General features: G+C 41.8%; 1 protein-coding gene across 11 annotated transcripts in view; it reads left to right on the forward strand.

Annotated features, from left to right (window-relative positions):
* The first annotated feature begins 1939 nt into the window (after window positions 1–1939).
* The window catches only part of GPCPD1 (glycerophosphocholine phosphodiesterase 1), a 43837-nt gene continuing 27271 nt past the window's right edge, over window positions 1940–18505 (forward strand). The window contains exons 1-5 of one of the 11 annotated variants that reach the window (XM_084516139.1): window positions 1941–2107; window positions 3419–3482; window positions 9630–9715; window positions 15351–15435; window positions 16431–16515. In XM_084516139.1, coding sequence (XP_084372265.1) covers window positions 9667–9715; window positions 15351–15435; window positions 16431–16515 — 219 coding nt within the window. In that variant the 5' untranslated portion in view covers window positions 1941–2107; window positions 3419–3482; window positions 9630–9666. Of the gene's footprint in view, window positions 2108–2457; window positions 2640–3418; window positions 3483–4181; window positions 4223–5665; window positions 5703–6243; window positions 6301–9624; window positions 9716–15350; window positions 15436–16430; window positions 16516–18505 lie in introns of those variants that run through there. The other 10 variants (XM_084516140.1, XM_084516137.1, XM_084516144.1 and 7 more) reach the window with 10 other exon arrangements.

Raw genomic sequence — 18505 nt, forward strand, 5'->3', positions numbered from 1 at the left:
AGCATGATGCTGGCACCATATCAAAGGCCTACTTTTGAAAAATGTAACTCACCCAAGCATGCTTGAAAATATTCAATTTTCTCCCCCCTGCTTTGAAACAAATTACTTGAACTAATAAATCTTAAAAAAAAAAAAAAAAAATACACCAAGAAGGTAATTATTTTTCTAAATAGTATTTTCTCTATAGTTTCTTCCTTCCCTCTTTCTTTGGGCCAGTGTTGATTACAGCCATAGAAGTGATGGTTCCTAATTTTACTTAATTACAAAGGGTTTGTAACTACACTAGTTCATATTCACATTTAGCAAGAACCTCGCTTTCCAACAAACACTTCACCAACCCTCTATCCTCCTCACCCAGATGAATTCCTCCTCTCCCTTTGGCTTTGGCACAAACTGCTTTCAGCCATCATTTCCATTTACTGCTAGCCTCTCCCTGCCTTTTCTCATTTAAGCAAGGTAGTCCAATTTTGCAATAGTCACATGAAGACCTCCACAACTTGGAAATATTACACACTTTACTGGTAACATCTGATATTAATATTCATTTTCCCTACAACATCTAGGTGTATGCCACAAATTGGTCAGAAACATGTCTGGATTTGCAGGGAATGAATGAGTGGAAAAGAGCCATCTATTTATTTAAAGAGCTGCTAGACGGACAGCATGAGCAGCATACCTATTACGGCACTAGCTCCTACCACAAGACAGAGGATAAGTGGTTTCACGGTATATTCAAACTGCAGCTTCTTAGTCAACTGACACAAGTTGTATAAAGCAGAAGCAAGTTCCCTCACAAACTATTTATGCAAGTTTATTATTGCAAGAGTGACAGGGCTGGCCATACTGTCACAGTTCCGTAGCTCTGCTACGAAACTGATTGCAAGCTCCCTCAAAAAAGTAGAAGAAATTCTTTTCTCATTGCTTTATTGAGTAAATTCCAATAGAATACTCCTTTTGTCGGAAAATAAGGAGGTCTCAGCTAGGCCGTGAGGTGATAGTGCAGAACACAACTCTGCCTTTTAGGGCAGCAAAGCCCCGTGGGTTCATTTTCCTCATGCAGGCATCTCAGCTGCCCTGAACCAGGCACAAGAAACATGCTTAAGCTCTGCCTGCGGTCCCAAAATTCCAGCATGGGCACTCCCACTCCATTTCGCTTTGCCACTGTTGCTGCAGGGGTATGTTTTTAGCTGTGGCATGACAGCCCCTTTGCTTGTACAATGGGGGAAATTGGTTGTGGGTGGAGGAAAAAGCAGAGCTTGCAGGACTGTGGGGGCACCATGGGTGGGCAGGGGGACATGAGCACTGCTGCCCCGTGTTTCTGTGGTGACGGAGGCTGCAGCCATGCTTAGAGAAGCATCCACAAAGACCAAAGCTCTCCTCAGAAAATGACTGGTGTGTGGTGCTTGTGCTCCAAAAACTGCCATCGTGGCTTGCCTAAGCGATCAAATCCCCATAGCAGCTACAGGGAAATGGGGCTCCCCATCCCTTGCACAGCTTTCATGCCGACAGGCTGGCTACCAGAGCCCCAACCCTGCCTAAAGGGGACCAAGAGGGGCGAGCAGCAAGATGGAAGCCAGCCCGGCCTCGCCTCGCCTCAGCGACAGAGCCGCTTCCCGCCATCGGTCCCCTCAGGGCAACGGACCGCGTGGCCACGCTCTAGGTAGACCTGGCCACCCACAGGTAGACTTGGCCACCATCGGGTAGACCTGGCCACCCTAGCCGACCACGGCCTTCATGCAGGCCACGCCCCCTTCGTGCTGACCACGCCCTCCTGTGTGGCCACGCCCCCTCCGCGCTCCATTGAAGCGCAGCCTCCTATTGGCCGCCGCGAGCAGAGAGGGCGGGGCCGAAGCCCCCGGCGAGTGACGCGCCGCCGCGGTGACGTCACAAGGGGCCGCCCCTCATTCCCCGGCCCGCTTCGGCCGGGGGCAGCTGGGAGCCGGTGCCCGCCGCGCCGCGCCCCCCCCCGCCCCCCCCCTCCCCCACCCGCTCTGTCAGGCGGCCCCGGGCGGCGGCGGCGGCGCCTCCGGGCGGCGGGAGGAGGGGCAGGGAGCGCGGGCGGCGCCGCACAAAGGGGCCGGAGAGCCGGGAGCGGAGCCCGGGGCAGGTCAGTCCGCTACGGGACGGGACCGGGAGCGGGCCGGGGACCGGGAGCAGTTGGGGCGGGCGCTGGCGGTGCCCGGCCGGGGGCGGAGGCGCCGCGCCCTGCGCGCCCCCTGCCCACCGCAACCGCCCCTGCCCTCGGGCCAGGCCACGCCCCCTTCCTCACCCAGGCCACGCCCCCTCGCGCAAACCACGCCCCCCACGCCGAGGCCACGCCCCCCTCCGCAGAGCTTTCGAGGAAACCACGCCGCCCTCCCCTCGCGGGCACTCATTGGCTGCCTCCGGAGAGGGGCGGGGCGAGGCGGCCCCACGTGACGGCCCCTCCCCGAGGCCCCGCCCCTCCCTCCCCGGCCCGCTTCGGCCGGGGGCGGCTGGAACCGGTCGGCGCCCCCCCCCTCCCCCCCCCCCCCCCTTCCCGGGCTTGGCGCGAGAGCGGCCGTTGGCGGCGGTTGGCGCTGAGGTGATTTGGGGCGGGGGGAGAGGGGCAGCGCCCTCAGAGCCGGTTCGTAACGCACAGCGTCTGCTCTAGCCTCTGGGTAACTATAGGGAGCAGTAAAATAGTGTTTTTCTATTTTATTTTATTATTTTTAATATTTAGTGTTTATTTATTAATATGCAACCGCGTGGTTGAGCTCTTGTCAGTTGCGTGTTCGTGATGAATGTTTCGCTGAAGAAATAAATCCAGCGGAGGCTGTTTTGGTGTTCTCGCCAAGGCACCCCAACCCATTTCCTGTCATTTTCAACAACTTTGTGTGAAAAGCTGCCATAGCGCAGCTGAGGCAACGCAGGCGCTTGTCCGTGCTGCCTGCACAGGAATCGGAGAAATGCTGCAAACCTTCAAGTTTTTGTGGCTTAGAACAAAGCAGATGGTTTTGGTCACCCAGCATGCCAGTGAGGGATCTTTGCGTTCAATTCCCAGGGCTGGATTGGCCTTGTAAGCAGCTGCCTAAGTAGAGGCTGAAATTAGCGTCTTGAAGATATTTCAGTATTGCTGTAAACAGAAGTGATGCTGTCTGGTTTTGGAAGCAGCACTCAGGCTTTGCCTCTTTCTCAACACCAGCAGAGCCACGTTGGTGACATTCCTGCCTTTGGACCAGAGCAGCGTGTCCGAATCTCGTGTGCCAGTTTTGTTTTCTGTCCGGTGCTCGTGCTGCAATGCAGCAGGAGCGAGCTGCTGACTTTGTGGCTGTCCTTTCCAGCGCAGTCAGGGTGAGGGGAGGGAGGGGGGGGGTGGAAGATCTGCCTGGTGGTTCAGCTGGGAATGAGGGAGGTGATGCTGTAATACTGTTTCTAAAAATTCTCCTCCGGTTGCCAGAAACTGTCCTGACAATTCGGAGTGTCCTCTGACGTTGCTCTAAAACCCAGGTGTTGCTATCCAGGTATGTAATTAAGTTACGATAATTTGGTACTTAAGATGTGTCTTATAATGTTGTGACTCCTTCTAAGGAGCAACAACAAGCAGCAAAATCTGTTTTTTATGCTGCTGGTTTAATCAGATTTGAATAGATATCATTTAAATATTAAAAGTACAGACTGAAGTAGTGCAGTTTGTTTGATTGTCATTTTTACTCACAGTATTAGACTAAAGTGTCTCTTAAAACAGTAGTTTTCTTTGGCTAGGCTCCTATTTCTGTGGTGCTGAGCATAGCACCAGCTCTGACAGGTGCTGGATTTTCTCTTGCCGTGCACAGCACAGCTTGGAGGGAGGCAGCACGTCAGTGCAGCTCTTTTCCCTGCAGTGCCTGGTAGTGTTCAAACGCAGGCTTCCCACTGGAGAGAGGTTCGGGGCTGCAGTGCCCTGTGTCAGCCCCGCTCCTACCCGCGTACACTCCTAGCTGTCGAACAGCTTGGCTGGGATTGCGGCACCTTTCCCCTGCTTCAGGCTGGAGCTGGACCTCTGCTTGGGGCTGATAAGTCTCGCCAGTATGTACTTTTAAGGTGGAGAATGTCTGCTTAAAGCAAGAAACGTACAAGCAAAGATCCCGCAGCCTTCCAGATCTTGCTCTTTTGATCTGTGTATGCAAGAGAGGAACGATATTTTGAAATAATTGAGCATGTGTTTACTTTTTGCAGTACTGCGGTAGTCTGCACTGGACTGGTGATGAAATGTGTGCTAACGGTATGAAGGAGCCTGCTTGTGCGCACAGATTGGCTGGTATTTTCCTACAGATATCCAAGCAAATTTAGTAATACAGTGGTTAAAAATATTCTTACATTAAGGATCAGTTGATTGAAGGTATTAAAGTACATTATGTGATTATCTGGTACTCAGGTACTTAGCTTGCTAATTTTAATTAAGTTTTCTGTCTAAACACCTTTGAAAAATCCCATTAAATACCTATATATAAATTTAGATAGCTGGATATATATTTTTTAAAATAACACATTAAAAAGCTACTTCAGTAAGCTCTGTTTTTATCCTCATAGGGAATAAAAGAATTATGTTCTGTCTTAGCCAGTTATCATAGAATAATTCAGGTTGGAGAAGACCTCTAAGATGATTTAGTCCAGCCTTTAACATAGTGCTGAAGTCCACCACTAAACCGTGCTACTGAGTTCTACATCTGCACGTTTCTTGAAGACCTCTAGGGAAGGTGACTCAGCCTGGGTCATCCTTAAATGTGACGTTATTTGGCAGAGTTTCAGGATGATGGCTTCACGTCAGACATTTCTGCCAGTAGTTCACTGCTTAGGGTTTGGGGAGGCAAGTGAGGAAGAGGTGTCCCAGAGTGTCTTTCAGCATAAGCCTGCTTCTCTCTGGCTTTCTCAGTGTTGGTTTGCCAAATACAGATTATCCTTAATGGATAAAGTCACTGCAAAGGGCCCAAATCTCTCACAGCCTGGGTCAGCCAGCTTCTAGGAGCTTAAATGAAGCTGGTTTAGTTCACAGTCCAATGGATGTGATGTAGAGAGAACAGAGTTTACAAAGCTGGATGTACTGGAAGAGCAGTATTTTGCTTTTCCTTTAATCTTTTTTTTTTTTTAAATCTTACTATTTTTGATACAGAAATCTTCCTTTTGTTCTCCCTCTTCAGAAAGGTAATGAAGAATTTCCTGAGGGTTGTTCTGTTTGTTTCTCCTTTCTTCCACCTCCATTAGATGTCAATTTGTAGTTTCCTGCTATACATATTCTATATATATATTTCCTGCTATATATATATACACACCCAGCCAACCACCCTGCAGTCCTTATGGACATCTCACAGCTGATAAAGTCAGTGTTCCATGGAGTTCTGTCTTAATACAGTTGCCTAAAATGTTGTCTACCTACTTCTAAAAGTTGCCTGTTTATACAAAAAATAAAGTTTAGAGGCCTCTGGGCTTGGAAGTCTGTGATATTCTGTTATTCTGTGAGTCTAAGACATGCTCAGTGTTTGTAGGCTATGGTATTATATTCCAGGATTGTCCCAGATGACTTGGTGTTTATTATATAAGCCTGAAATGCTGACCTGTGAGCCAGAAGGTTCAAGTTAACTCCAGGCTTGGAATTAATCAAGTCCATGTTCTGGTATATTTTGACTACAGCAAAAAAAATTATCTTGGTCTTCCCCATCCAGGATGACCTCTGTAATCTTCGCTGCCTCATTTGTAGAGGAAAGGTACGGTATTTTCATACGTTAATAGCTGACTGTGTTATGCCAGAAGGAGAGTGTTAAATGTTGTCTTTTCTTCTGAGTGCCTTTAGGGACACAAGGCTGTTTGTCTGCATCTTCTGGAGGTGCCTTCCTAGAATGAGGAGAGGAGAGACTATTATTTAGGGAGTACATTGCCTCCTGTCACTCTTCTTCAGGTGTCAATGAGGAGGAGAAAATTAGCGAAGGAAAGGCTTACAGGACATACTAGAACTGTTTCTCCTTTCTTCCACATGCAGGTTACTGTGCTTAAAGTCTTGGTTGCTTTTCTTATGGGTGTCTGAAGGCAAGTAAGTGGCTTTTTGAAACAGCAGTACAGTGCTTCCCCTCCCGAGGAGAGCTCTGCCTTGCAGCAAGGGAGCCAAGGCTGCGTGTGACCCTGCCCTCTCAGCTGCTGACTTGCCCCTGCCCTGAAGCCTTGCTGCCAGCCTGTGGCGAGGCTGGCTGATGGGCAGGGTTCTGAGTCCAGCTTGAGAAGGCAGCACAGCACTGCCTCCGGGCTCAGTCAGGGCGCTGCTGCTGCACAGGCACCGTCTCCTCAGGAAGCCTCCGGAGGCTGGGAAAGGTAAGGGCAGAGTGTGCAAGAGGGGCTGTGGCGTGGAGGGCAAATGAACTTGTTTCTGTTGGGAAAGCAAGGATCTCTAGGGAGATAAATGTTTGGTTTTTTTTCCTCAAAGTGAAGTGCTGGTAGTGTTGTGTGAGTGTTTACTGGGTAAGATTTGTGTATCCCGTGGGGAGATGTCAGATTCAAGTGATCACTGCTTGCTTGCACAAGGTTTTAGTTGCAGTACCAATAAAAGCTGACCCAGCGGGGAAGGAGGACGCAGGCTGAGGGGCAGCTCTTTGCACCACAAACACACGTATAGTCACAAATAAGCGTGGCAGATGTGAATTCAGCTGGAAAGCTTTTGAATCCAGAGGCCGTTTAAAAACGGTCGCACAAGTTGATAAATCTGCTCAACTGAATTTGTTTTATCTTTGCTGATTAGGAAATGTATTACACTTTTTCCCAAAGCTGTTCTAAGAGACTGCACTTCCCCTGGGCAGTCAGTAATGACTGCTGAGCTCTGTTCTCCCCAGCAGTCTGTCTGTACAGGTGTGGGGAGTAGAGGATTTTGTTATTCTGCCTCACCAAAGGCGAGGGAGGTACTGAAAGCCTGAGGGAACATAGTTTAGAACATCGGCTGACACCTACTGGTCAGAGGCTTTTAATGTTCAGTCTAGGGTTTCCTTCTGGGAATTAACCTCTGTCTTCTCAGGCGCAGTCAGGACCAGGACAGTTAAACCTCTGTGCTTTTTAGAAACTAGATAGAGCATTTTTGTATCACGTTAAAGTACAGAATGGTTTGTAGGTGCATGATGATACACAACAAAGATTTGATTTATGAACAAAAAGATCTCTGCTGAAATAGAGTTACTGAGTGGACAGACATTATTTCTTCTTTACTGTATGCTTGCACAGACTGATCTGCTAGAGAAGATACTTATTTAAAATGAGGTAGTGCTTTAGACCTGAACACGAATGTGAGTATCATACCTGTACCTGCCGGATTGCTAGAAATCATGCCTGAGTTTAGTGGTGTGAACTAGAATTTTCCTTCTCCTGTTGTAAATTTTCTGAGCAGAATTTTGAAGACTTTTCAGTGTGAGTTTATTAAATTTCCTTACAATTAGCTACTATTGCAGAGAAAAGTAATGTTCTTTGTCAGTCAGTTTAGAAAAGCCCACCAGTGTAGGCTACCTCCCACAAGTAGGTACACAGAACATTTGCAGCATGAAGTGAAAAAGGCCTTATAGATTTAATGACAGGGTTTCAGATTTTCTCTAGGAATGGATGGGTAGGTAGTTAATTTGGAGTAGGGTAGCCATGCTGTTTTTCATCGAGGTTAATTTTGTCGTGTCGCATGAGCCTTTGGTAATGGATTTTTTTTTTTTTTTACATGGTGAAAATCTGTTCTTGCTTTGGGGAACTGGGTTCAGGCTTCAGCTGCTACCTACCTGCTTTGTAGCCTTTCCCAAGTCACTTCTGCCTCTTTTGGCTCTTCTGCCTTCCCAGTTAAAGGCTGTCCAAGCAAAAACAATCAGAAAACCCAGCCAGGGCTGTGAGCTGTTGGGTGTCATTACAAATACACACCAGTCATTTGTATTTTCTGCTTCAAAGTGAAGTTTTGGTGTCATATTGAACCAGTTTCGAAACTGTACTTTTATTTTTGGCACTGAAGTGTGCTGCATTTTAACCTTCCCGTGTCTATAAATAGCTGCTAAACAAATACTAGAATGTGTCCCTGCTAACGTACAGACTGCCTAATGACAACAACACAACAAAGTTTGTAAAAGATGTGAGCCCTTTGTAGAATTTCTGTTTATTAGCTGTATTTATTTCTAGCATCAGTACTTTGTTTTTGGTTTTGTGTTTTGTTTTGTTTTTGTTGACAGCAGTGTTACTGTTGAAGCTTACATGTGGAATGAGGATATGTGACCAGAAATACCTATATTGCTACTGTTTTTTCTCTCCTTTTGTCTCTGAAGAGTTATCTCCCTTGACATGGCATGAGAGAAATAAGGGAGGAGAAAAAAGAACATAGGAGTGGCAATAATGAAAAAAGGATTAGAAGTGTAGAAGATCTGCAGGGAAAACTGTAGATGTTCAAGCTTCAGACCACAGCTAACTTTGTGATTACTTGGGATCAGTGAGGATTATGAGTATTTTCCCTATGTTTTCCTACCAGCTGACTTTCTTCAGCTTTTCATATTTTCAGGGCTTTTTTTAACTCCCGTTGCTCTACACTGTGCCCTTTGAAGGCAAGGCTTGCAGTAGAACTAGTGCTGAATTTGTCCTGCTTTTGTCCTGTTCAAAAATAATAGTAATGTAAACATTCTGCTCACTTGGATGAAAGGGAGGAAAACAAACCAACAGTGCTATAAAGAGATGGATTAGTTGAGAGCATTGCAGAGTTAATCCTGCATATAATTAGTATGACTGACTGTTCTGCAACCTGTATCGAGAGGAATGTACTTGGGTGATTACAGTTAGCCTAGAAATACCCAGACTTCGATAGGACTACTACCTTCATAAAAAATCTAAAAGCATATTTTATGTTAATGGGGTGGGATCCTGGTGGCTTTTTTTTCTGACGAAATTATTGTGCATTGGAGGAGGGTAAAAAACTGAGGTGGGGTCAGTCCTCTAACAACTGCCCTGGCTACAGAGTTTACTAGCAGTCCCTTCCTGCTCTGGCGACTTCAAGATAAGGTTGCTTGGTGTTTCTGCTTGCTGCTGTTCCAGGTGAAAGGCTGGAAGCCTTGGTAGGAGCACAGAGCCCAAGGTGATGATGGGCAGTCCTTTGCCTGTGACAGCAGAGAGCTGTCATCTGTCATGGATTCTTCCCCTTTTTCCTTCCATGTAATAGTGCTCATCTGCAAAACTTTTCATGTGTTGTCTTCAGGAGGATGCTGAAGAATAACACAGGGAGACATAAGTTAGGGGCTGCCAAAGCCCATTTTAAAGGTCTTACAGTAAAATTTTGGGACCAAAGTTAGTCATAACAGAGGTGTTTTTTTTTTTTTAATAAAATAATAATAATTAAAAAAAAAGAGTCCCAAAACTGATGAATGCTGCGTAATGTGGATAGTTGCATATGTTATGTTTTTCAGTTGTCTCTTTCTTGTTCCAGTGTTGCAAGAGTGTTTTCTGCAGCTGGATGCTATTTTCTGTGGCTGCTGCTGATTTTAAAGAGCTTGCTATTTTTGCTGCTCACTCAAACAGCAATGCCACTAGTCGGCTTGCTTCCATATAAGTGGTTGAGATTCATGTTTCTTCTTCCTTAGGACAGCAAAAGAAGTTATGTATCATTCCTGAAATGTAGTTGTTCTGTTTTTTTTCCCCCACTATAGGAGATTTCAGCTTTCCTAAGACAAAAGTTCTGCAAATATGACCTCATCTCAAGTCACTTTTGAAGTAAGAGGACCATCAGCACCAGGTAATCGAATTGAGCTTTTCTTCTTGTATGGTAGAACTAGAAGAAAACTGATTAGAAAAATGTTCAAAAGTTGTCTTACCTGTTGTTTTTTTTTTTTTTTCCAGTGGTAAAGGAACACATCAGTTCAATTATCAAAATAAGTCACTGTAAAATACATTAGGAAAAAATTTGACATAGAAATCCACACAGTGTGCTACCTGTTTTCTTGCTCACTGAAATAATTGACTGCTTTAAAATGAGTCTTCTCTACTGGCTTCTTATTCAATGAGAGGAAGTATTTACATTCTGGACTGTAATAGGCATGCATGGACATGTTTGTTCTGTTTTTTCTTTTCTTTGTGTCCCTGTTGAAAATTCTTTGTAGTAAGATACGATCTCTACTGGGAGTTGGTGACAGAAAGAACATGAGGCCTAATTCACTATTGTTTGGAAATGCATCAGATAGAAATAAGTAATTCCTCAGGTGATAAGAACAGTGTCACTTGGTCATGATTCCTTTTCATATAGCTGTTACCCTGCATCATGGGATTCTGACAGTGATAGTGTATTTTTGCCTAATGCTATCACAGATTTTCATTTCTGTAAATGCCCATTAGAAATAAATTGATGAGCTTAATGTTTCAATAGCAACCTGTCATAGGAAGTTCTGCTAAGCAAATCCATGTTTAATACACAGAATAACTATTCACAATTACTTTGTTTTCAGTGAGTTTTCCTGACTTTCGGAAAAGCATCAAGTTTGCTCTTTTATTTACTGTTCAGCTTATAAAACCCTTTAACCTCCATTGTATTTACGTTGCTGAACACCAGTCTGAGTTCAGAAATGTTTTAGTCCTTTGGTGTACAGAAATATTTTATACTAGTTTTTTAGTTTTCCTCTGTTTTCTGTTTCAACTATGCTCTTCAGAAACGGGGAATGAATGCTGGAGTAACCCAGAGCGTTCCTGACTTGAATAGGGGAATTAAAATATTTCATTTTTTATGAGTGTTTGTTATATGTGCATTAACATATTGTCACTCTTTGCTTTATGTTACCATGAGGAAAAATTATTTCTGCATGGGTGAAGTAATTTCACAATCTTCTGAGATGTGTAAATAGCTCAGATTGTTCTGCCTGTTGTATTGCCTTGCATTTATCAACCTCACATCAGGTCTTCCCTTGCATCACCAGCCTGCCTTCTTCTGTTACATCCTCTTGATGTTCCATATTTTGCTGATTTTAACTATTGTAATCTGGCAACTAGAAGTCATATCAGAATGTAAGGCATAGAAGAAGTTACTTAAAATGCACACTACAACAACAGTAAGTCATTATCCACACACAATACTCTGTAGAGACTGCAAGGTCTCTGAGCCACCAGTGGTGGTATAATATCTGTCTAATTCATAATTTGGGTCTTAAAAAGAAACCTTCTTGGTTTTGAAGACGACAATTCAGCATCACATAAATAATATGAAGCAATAAAATTTCATTCATCTCCAGCTATCGTGGCAAGGAGATTCCTTAACGTGCAAAATATTCATGGATTCTGAAGAAGTCCAGCAATGGCTCCATGAGCTGATGAGTGAGGATTAACTAGTGGAGTGGAGAAGAAAAAACATGCTGCTTGGCTGAGGAGTTTGTTGCTTCTGGCTTTGGAGCATGTTTCAGAAGTGGTTCTTTGTTCCTTTCCAGTTACTATTCTTACGGCTTTAAGTAGCATTTCCCCGTATCTTTCATCAAACGCAAGGTTAAGCATAGCATAAAATTTCCATCTTCTTTTGTTAAAACAGGTAGAAACGTTAATTTCTTGAGACAAGTGATGAGTGAATTCAATCCAATTAATGAAATACTTCAGTCAAAAATGTTTCGTCGTAAGCATCTAAAAGACAGTGCAGCAGTCATGCAGGTATCCTCCAGTGGTTAAGAATTGAAACATCCTGTGGTCCCTGTTTGAATATGACAAAAAGTGGGTTTAGGATTAAAAAAATGCTCCTTTCTCAGCTCTTCAGAGCAGGTTTCTCCATTCGGTAGCTCCCGTGTATACCTCCCTTTTTACCCATGTATCTGTTGAAATTAACACACTGAAATCTTGACCTTCAGCATCAAATTAATTTAAATGTTATTAGTGTTATATGTGCTCAAAGAACAGGATTGTGTAAGCTTTGTTTCTGTAGCCAGCCTGATGTAATACTTACTGCTAAAAATATAACTTGTTTATCAAAGCTATGTGGCAAAAGTGTGTAAAATCACTTCTGTTATCTAACTGAGGAATACAAATTGTCAGATCATGTGTAACACCAAGATGTAGCGGTATTCCATTGTGCTTATTGCTTTGACCATCATCTTTAGGAACTCCGAAGGAAGCTAATAACAACAAAATGGTAGCTAACAGTAGCAGCTAAATGTGAAATTATGTACAGATTGGCAAAATTCCTGTTACAGACCAATACCAGCTGGCATAACGGTTGTGGTTTGTGGGGGAAAGAAGGGATAAAAACATAAGAAAAGCTTTGACATCTGTGCTATGTTAGACTTCTGTGTTGAGAGTTTGGGAACTGAACTTTGACAGACAATATGGACATGGAGCCTTTGGTAAGGAGCAATGTTTTTATAGCATTTTGGAGAAAACTTCAAAATAAAAAATGAATAGAACTCCAGGTCCTATGAGGCTATAAATCATTAGTGTAGCTAACCAGTGCAGTGTTGCAAGTCATGCTCTCTTTGCCCTGTTTGCAGTGTTTCCACTGTTGTGATGGTGCTGTCACTAGCCAAGTTGTCTTTGGGTATGTAACTTCCTTTTACTGATGAGATCTGCAACAACAAATAGCGTCAGGAAGATGTAGATCCTGCTCCAGTGGCTGGTTACAAAGAATTGCTTGGAGATGCCATTTGGATAGCATTAAGAGGTGACAAGAGGTTGCTTCTGCTTATGACAGTGTTGATGTGCTTGGTTTTGACCAGGGAGGAGGGTGTTGAGATGCAGCCTCATGAAAGGAGAGAAGGAGAGAAGCAGCTTTGGTTTTCTAGAGAACTGTTAGCAGTTCTATGAATGGCAACAATTATTTAAAACACCACACTGAGTCTGTCAGATCACCTTGGCGAGGAGTTGGTGAGACAGGAGTGAGTCCTCACCTTGGATGCTCAGGTGTTGTGTCCTCATCACTCACATTTCCTGTTGATGTCAGTGGTTCCAGCTACAGGGTGGAAGGGCAGCAGAGGAATGATGCTTTGACTCGCTCCCTCTAGCCAGACTACTTCTGGAGTTAACACTGGCAGTGAAGCCTACACGCTGGCATAAACTCATGACATGGAGCACTTTGTTTTTGTCTCATCCTAGCGGAAGGAAAATTGTCACTGGTTACTGACTGTGACTTGTGTAGGTCTTCATCAGGGCACAGCGCTGTACCAACAGATGGTTAGGGGGTTGAAGATTAGCTAAGAGAAAAAATAAACAAAAACAAGCCTACTGAGTTTAGAATTGCCTTGGGGAAGACAGTTCCCCTATATGCATTTTTCTTGTGCTTTTCCGCAAACAGCATTTCACAAATCCCAATTCAACCATGTGATGTGAAGCGAGTTTAGGAGTGACTGTGCATCCTGTTCAAATGTTGACTCTTGTGTATTGTACCTTGCGGAGTGATAAGTCTTCACCGTACGGTCACACTATTTTGTTTGTTTGGTGGTGGTGGATGGTTTTTTTAGATTGCTCTTCAGGGATTGCCTGGCATTTACACAAAGATGAACTAAATGCTGCCATTTCAAAGGAATATTAAAAAAATTCTCACTCCTGTTTAATATCTTCAGTCAGCAGATGCGTGGTATTTAAGTGGTTTTCCCTTCCTCCTTCACCTTCCCCTGCAAAAAAAAAAACAAAAACAAAAAAACAAAACAAAAAAAAAAACAGTCATGTGCCCCAGTGGGGTGGAAAGAGTAAAACACCTGACTGGCAGTTGTGTGCAGTAACTTGCACAATAAATGTATTCATACTGCACACACAAAAAAAAAATCAGCTTTTGTATACTTAAAGCAAGCATGCAAAAGCCTGGATTTTTTTAATGAGTTGGAAGACAAGATTTTTAGTTGGGGGGAAAAAATAGTTTAGGTTTTAAATTATTATTATTTTTTTGTTTAAAAAGAAGGAATTAATCTATTAATCTTAATTCCTCACATTTGCATGTCTGCAGTGCTCTTTTATAAAAAAATATGGTGGTGTCTTTTATTAGGTGAACTTGTATACCTGGAAAGGATGGACTCTCTTCTAGAGGCATAAGTACATCCTCACAGGTCTTACTTCAGATTTCAGTTTTGAAGTACCAGCTGTGATATTTAGCATAGTAAAAGGTAGTGTCTATGTAACCTACATCTTGCACTTTGTATTTTAAGATTGAGATTATTGTACCCCCAGCACTTTACTACTGCTTTCCCAGTATGAAAACAGGAAATCACCATCAGATGTTTGCGTCTTGCTTTTGTCAAGACTGATATTTGTTTCTCCAAGACTTTTCAGCTATCAATTTGATCCCTGCTGTTTCTGTTCATCAGGCACCACCACCCCTAACCTTAAAATAACCTGAAGAGATTACTTTAACTTCAGCTGAATGTTCTCATGCCTGTTGTGGTGTAAGGGTTTCTTTGTTTGAAATGTCACATTTATACATGCCATTTAGATAATGAAGTTCATTTCAGTACATATTCTTGTTAATACATTTTTTTTGAGAAGTGGCTCTAGCACTGTGGTAGTTCTTCTATTTTGCATGGAAAGACTAAAAGGTTAAGCAGATGATGAATAAGCATAACAGCTTCATACTTTCTCCTTCCATAATAGATTCTTTTTATTGCTTCTAAAAATATTGTTGAATTACTGTGGAAAGCAAAATACTAATTTTGCCTTTCCAATTGTATTTATTGTTGTTGTTTTAATTGTATGTTGGTTTTATGTTGAAAAGCAACGATAAATTGCAGTGTTAACTTCAACTCTTGCGTTTCCCAGAGTTAAGTATTTCTGTGATACTGTTTTTTGTTCTTACTGTGTGCATGCATTATGGTAGACAGTACGCAATGCTTTTTGTGTGACAACCGTACATTTTCACTTCCAGTTAAAAAATGAAAGCATAGCAGCTAAGTTGATTTTATTTCTCACACGAATGAAGCTGAATGTTCTTGTGGGAATTACGCTATCAGCCTCCTATTTTGCCTGTGCTTCTAGGTTATTTATGTGAATCTTAGAAAATTACTTTTTTTGACTTGTACATTAGTACTTGTGTATGGACTTACACACCCACGTATGAAAAAAATGTTTTATTTTAATAAGACAATAAGAATTTTACATTAAAAATTTGCCTTCTGTTTCCAAGTTGTTTGTTTGTTTGTTTGTTTCCAAACAACATAACTAGGAGGATTTGGAAGCCAACCCTTTTAGGGGTTTGGCTTGTTACTAATGCCTCTCTCAGAGAGATCTTTGGAAAACACAACACTTTTAATTTTAGGTGGGGAAAAATACCTTTTTCAACCAAAAAGAGGGAGTTTGGATGGGTGACACTGTGTATGTGTTAAAATTATTTGAAGGTTTGACCATGTAGACTGCATTTAGTAATTCCATATAGGGTTTAGTAATTAAGTCTTTTTTTTTCCTGTTTGTTCTTTTTTTATTAGGAGAAGTATTTGCAATATGTGGGAGCTGCAGTGCTTTGGGAAACTGGAATCCACAAGCTGCAGTAGTCCTCCAAACCGATGATTGGTAAGATTTTTTGTTGTGGTGGGTTTTTTTTGTTAGTTTGTTTTTCCTTAGAAGTAACTGCAGTTCTGCAGCAACAAACTTGTTCTGGCTCATAGTTCCTAAATTATTAGGCTATATGTGCTATTAGTAAAACTATCCAGAATTTCTTGTGTCGCCCTTGAACGCTTTGATGCTTAGGAATGCGTCTAAGGTAATGTTCAATTTGAGTATGTTTTCAAGTTATGAATGATGTTTCTACCATTGTTGCGGAATAGTTCAGAAGTACGGTTGTAGACACTTGAAATAAGAGGCTGCTAAGGATCACTTTCACTCCTGTAATGGAGCATACAGGAAGTTATGGGAGATGTTTATAGTGTTTAGCTCTTAACCTGTATAAGCTCTTAGAGTGCCTATAAAGAGATGAGAAGATGATTTTAAAACAAGACTTCTGTTAAAAGTCTTAAGTGTTTTGTATCTATATGAAGATGAGTGTATACAAAAACAGTCTAGACATGGCAGAGGGATACAGTATTCTTTTAAATTTGAGCCCTACCTATCATTATTCATCTATATGGTGCAGAAAATAGGGCTCAAAGGATGTATCTGTAGTTCTGCCAGTGGCTTGCTGATCTTGCATGAATCCCTGAATTTCATCATGTTTTCCCTACTAGTTAAAGGAAGATGAGAGCTCTTCAGATCTGTAGATTAGAAAGTGCAGTTTCCGTTCGAAGTACTTATTGTGCTTTTTTTGCATGCTTGGCTACCCTTGTGTCTTTCCAAACAGCTCAGTCACTACTTCAACATTGGTAGGGAATGGCTGAAGCATTGACGCAGAATGGCTAAACCAATTCAGTTTGATACTAAATCATAATATGAAATAACCTGTAAAACGTGTTATGACATTGAGATGTGAGTGAGATGACAGTAGAGCTGTTAAGCTAAAATAGTATTTAGAACTTTGGATAAAACTTCAGAAAACTTGAGATGAAATTCTTGAAATTGTTCTCTTTCCACAGTGAATTATGGAAAGCTACTGTAGAGCTTGTTAGAGGTGTTCCTGTTAAATATCGGTATTTTAAAGGGTACTTCTTAGAACCTAAGGTACGTACAACTTTTTTAAGTTGGCTCATCTTCTGTGATTTGAAATAAAAAGGATTTTCTGAGTTAATCTTGAGGTTTTTAGAGAGAAATCTTAATTGCAACATATGCTTGTGGAAATGACAATTCACTTCTGGAGATATGTGACCGTATACAGTTAACTTAAGTTATTTTGGTTAAAATGTCTTTTGTCTTTTACCCTTGTTAGTGCTTTGGATATTGAATTCCAAGGGTATTGAAATGGCTGAGACTATTATAAAGCTTAAGCAGTATGGAGAATTTTTTATTAAGTATAATAGGGCTACAATAACTTACTTAAATGAAGACTTAAGTAGGGCAAGGATCTTCAGCATGGATGCAAGAGGTAGTAGGAGGAAAAACGCTTAATGTGAACAGCTTTATTTAAATTTGCCTAATCTACTACAGTTTTAAAACTGCTGAAGATACTTGGGTAAAATATGAGAAGTATTATCTAGCCTTTGTGCTGCATAATTAATACATGTTAATTTCTTCGAGTGAAGATGAAACAAGGAATGGGACAGCCTGGTGTTTTCTCTAGGTTTGTATACACCTATTTGCATGACCTGACTGAAGAGGCAGAGATGTGCTTTTTTTTTGTTTGTTTGTTTTTGCAGGTATTGATGTAAAAGTTGCATGAGAGTCGAATATATTTGGCAGTATACTGGTCTGTAGAAGTCATACTAGGATGGGGGAGGAAGCTCTTTCTTTTTCAGACTAGGGATGAGATTGCACACAGAAAAATAAAAAAGTCAAGACTAATTTGGAAACTAAGCAGCTACTCTTCAGCTGTTTTTCTTGATAACACATAATAGCTGTAAGAAGTAATCCGTTTAAAGTTATCTTTGCTGTCTTGCTTACTCTATTAATATCCTGTAGCTATTTACCTTGGGCTTTAGTTCTTCTTTGAAATAGGGATTATGAAGGCTACAGCTAAACATGCAGAGGAGTTGTGGAATAAGCTGGTCTATATATATATATATTAATATTTTAAATTATTGAAGAGCTTGGAAGCTTTTGTCAGTTGAACTCAGCCTTCTTTCACTGAAGTGTTAATGGAGGTGTCATGAAAATTCTCAGTGAAGGATACTAATTGAAATGGAACTTGAAACTGTTCTGCTTTTTATTATGGCAAGTGAAACAGTCTAATCTGAAACTGATACTTGCGTTGTTACTTTGAGGTAAAAGAAGGGAAGGCCAATAATAGTTTTTGGTTTGTTTTCTGGTGGCTTTTTTTTTTTTTTTTTTTTTTTTGAGGCCAAAAGTAGGTCAGATTTTATGGCCTAGTAGATTGATCGGACTCATCTTTCTCACAAATGCCTATAGGCTTAAAATGTAAGCAATACCGCCTTAGGATAACCACACTTAGAACAGATTGCAGAAAAAGTGCTCACGGACAACACAGTTTCTGTTTTAACAGTTGAATAAGTTCACAATATGTATTGGTGAGTGTGTTTCTTTAAGTAGGTGCTCTGTATCGTGCACGCTTTATGTACCGTGTGATGCAGAGTCTGCCAAGGTAAGTATAAATTTTATGGAATAACAGCATAAAGAGCTCCTATATTTAAAAAAAATAATTAAAAAAAAAAAAAACACCCTACAAAACCAAGTATGTGAATTGCCAGGGTACATGGTTATCTGCTTAGCAGTCTCTAACCTGTACCTGTTAAGTATCCAGTACCACAGAACCTTTTGTCATAAAATACATTATTTTGTAGTTGGGGTCTTTGCCCTCAGTGTTTTCCTTTCTGTAATTTTTTTGAAGAACAAAGAAAAAGCAGGGTCTCTTCATTCTAACAGGCATGTAATATACCCTAGAATGCAAATGAGTCTGTGGAGGACTTCAGCATTAACAACCCTGTTAAGGATAAGATCCTTCTAAATTAAATTCTCAATATTTTTATTTCAATAAATGTGTTTGAATTGCATGTGATTTATCTTCTAAATTGGATAGGCTTGCAATATATGATCCTTC

This window comes from Aythya ferina (genome assembly GCF_964211825.1).
Source record: "Aythya ferina genome assembly, chromosome: 3".
NCBI lineage: Eukaryota > Metazoa > Chordata > Aves > Anseriformes > Anatidae > Aythya > Aythya ferina.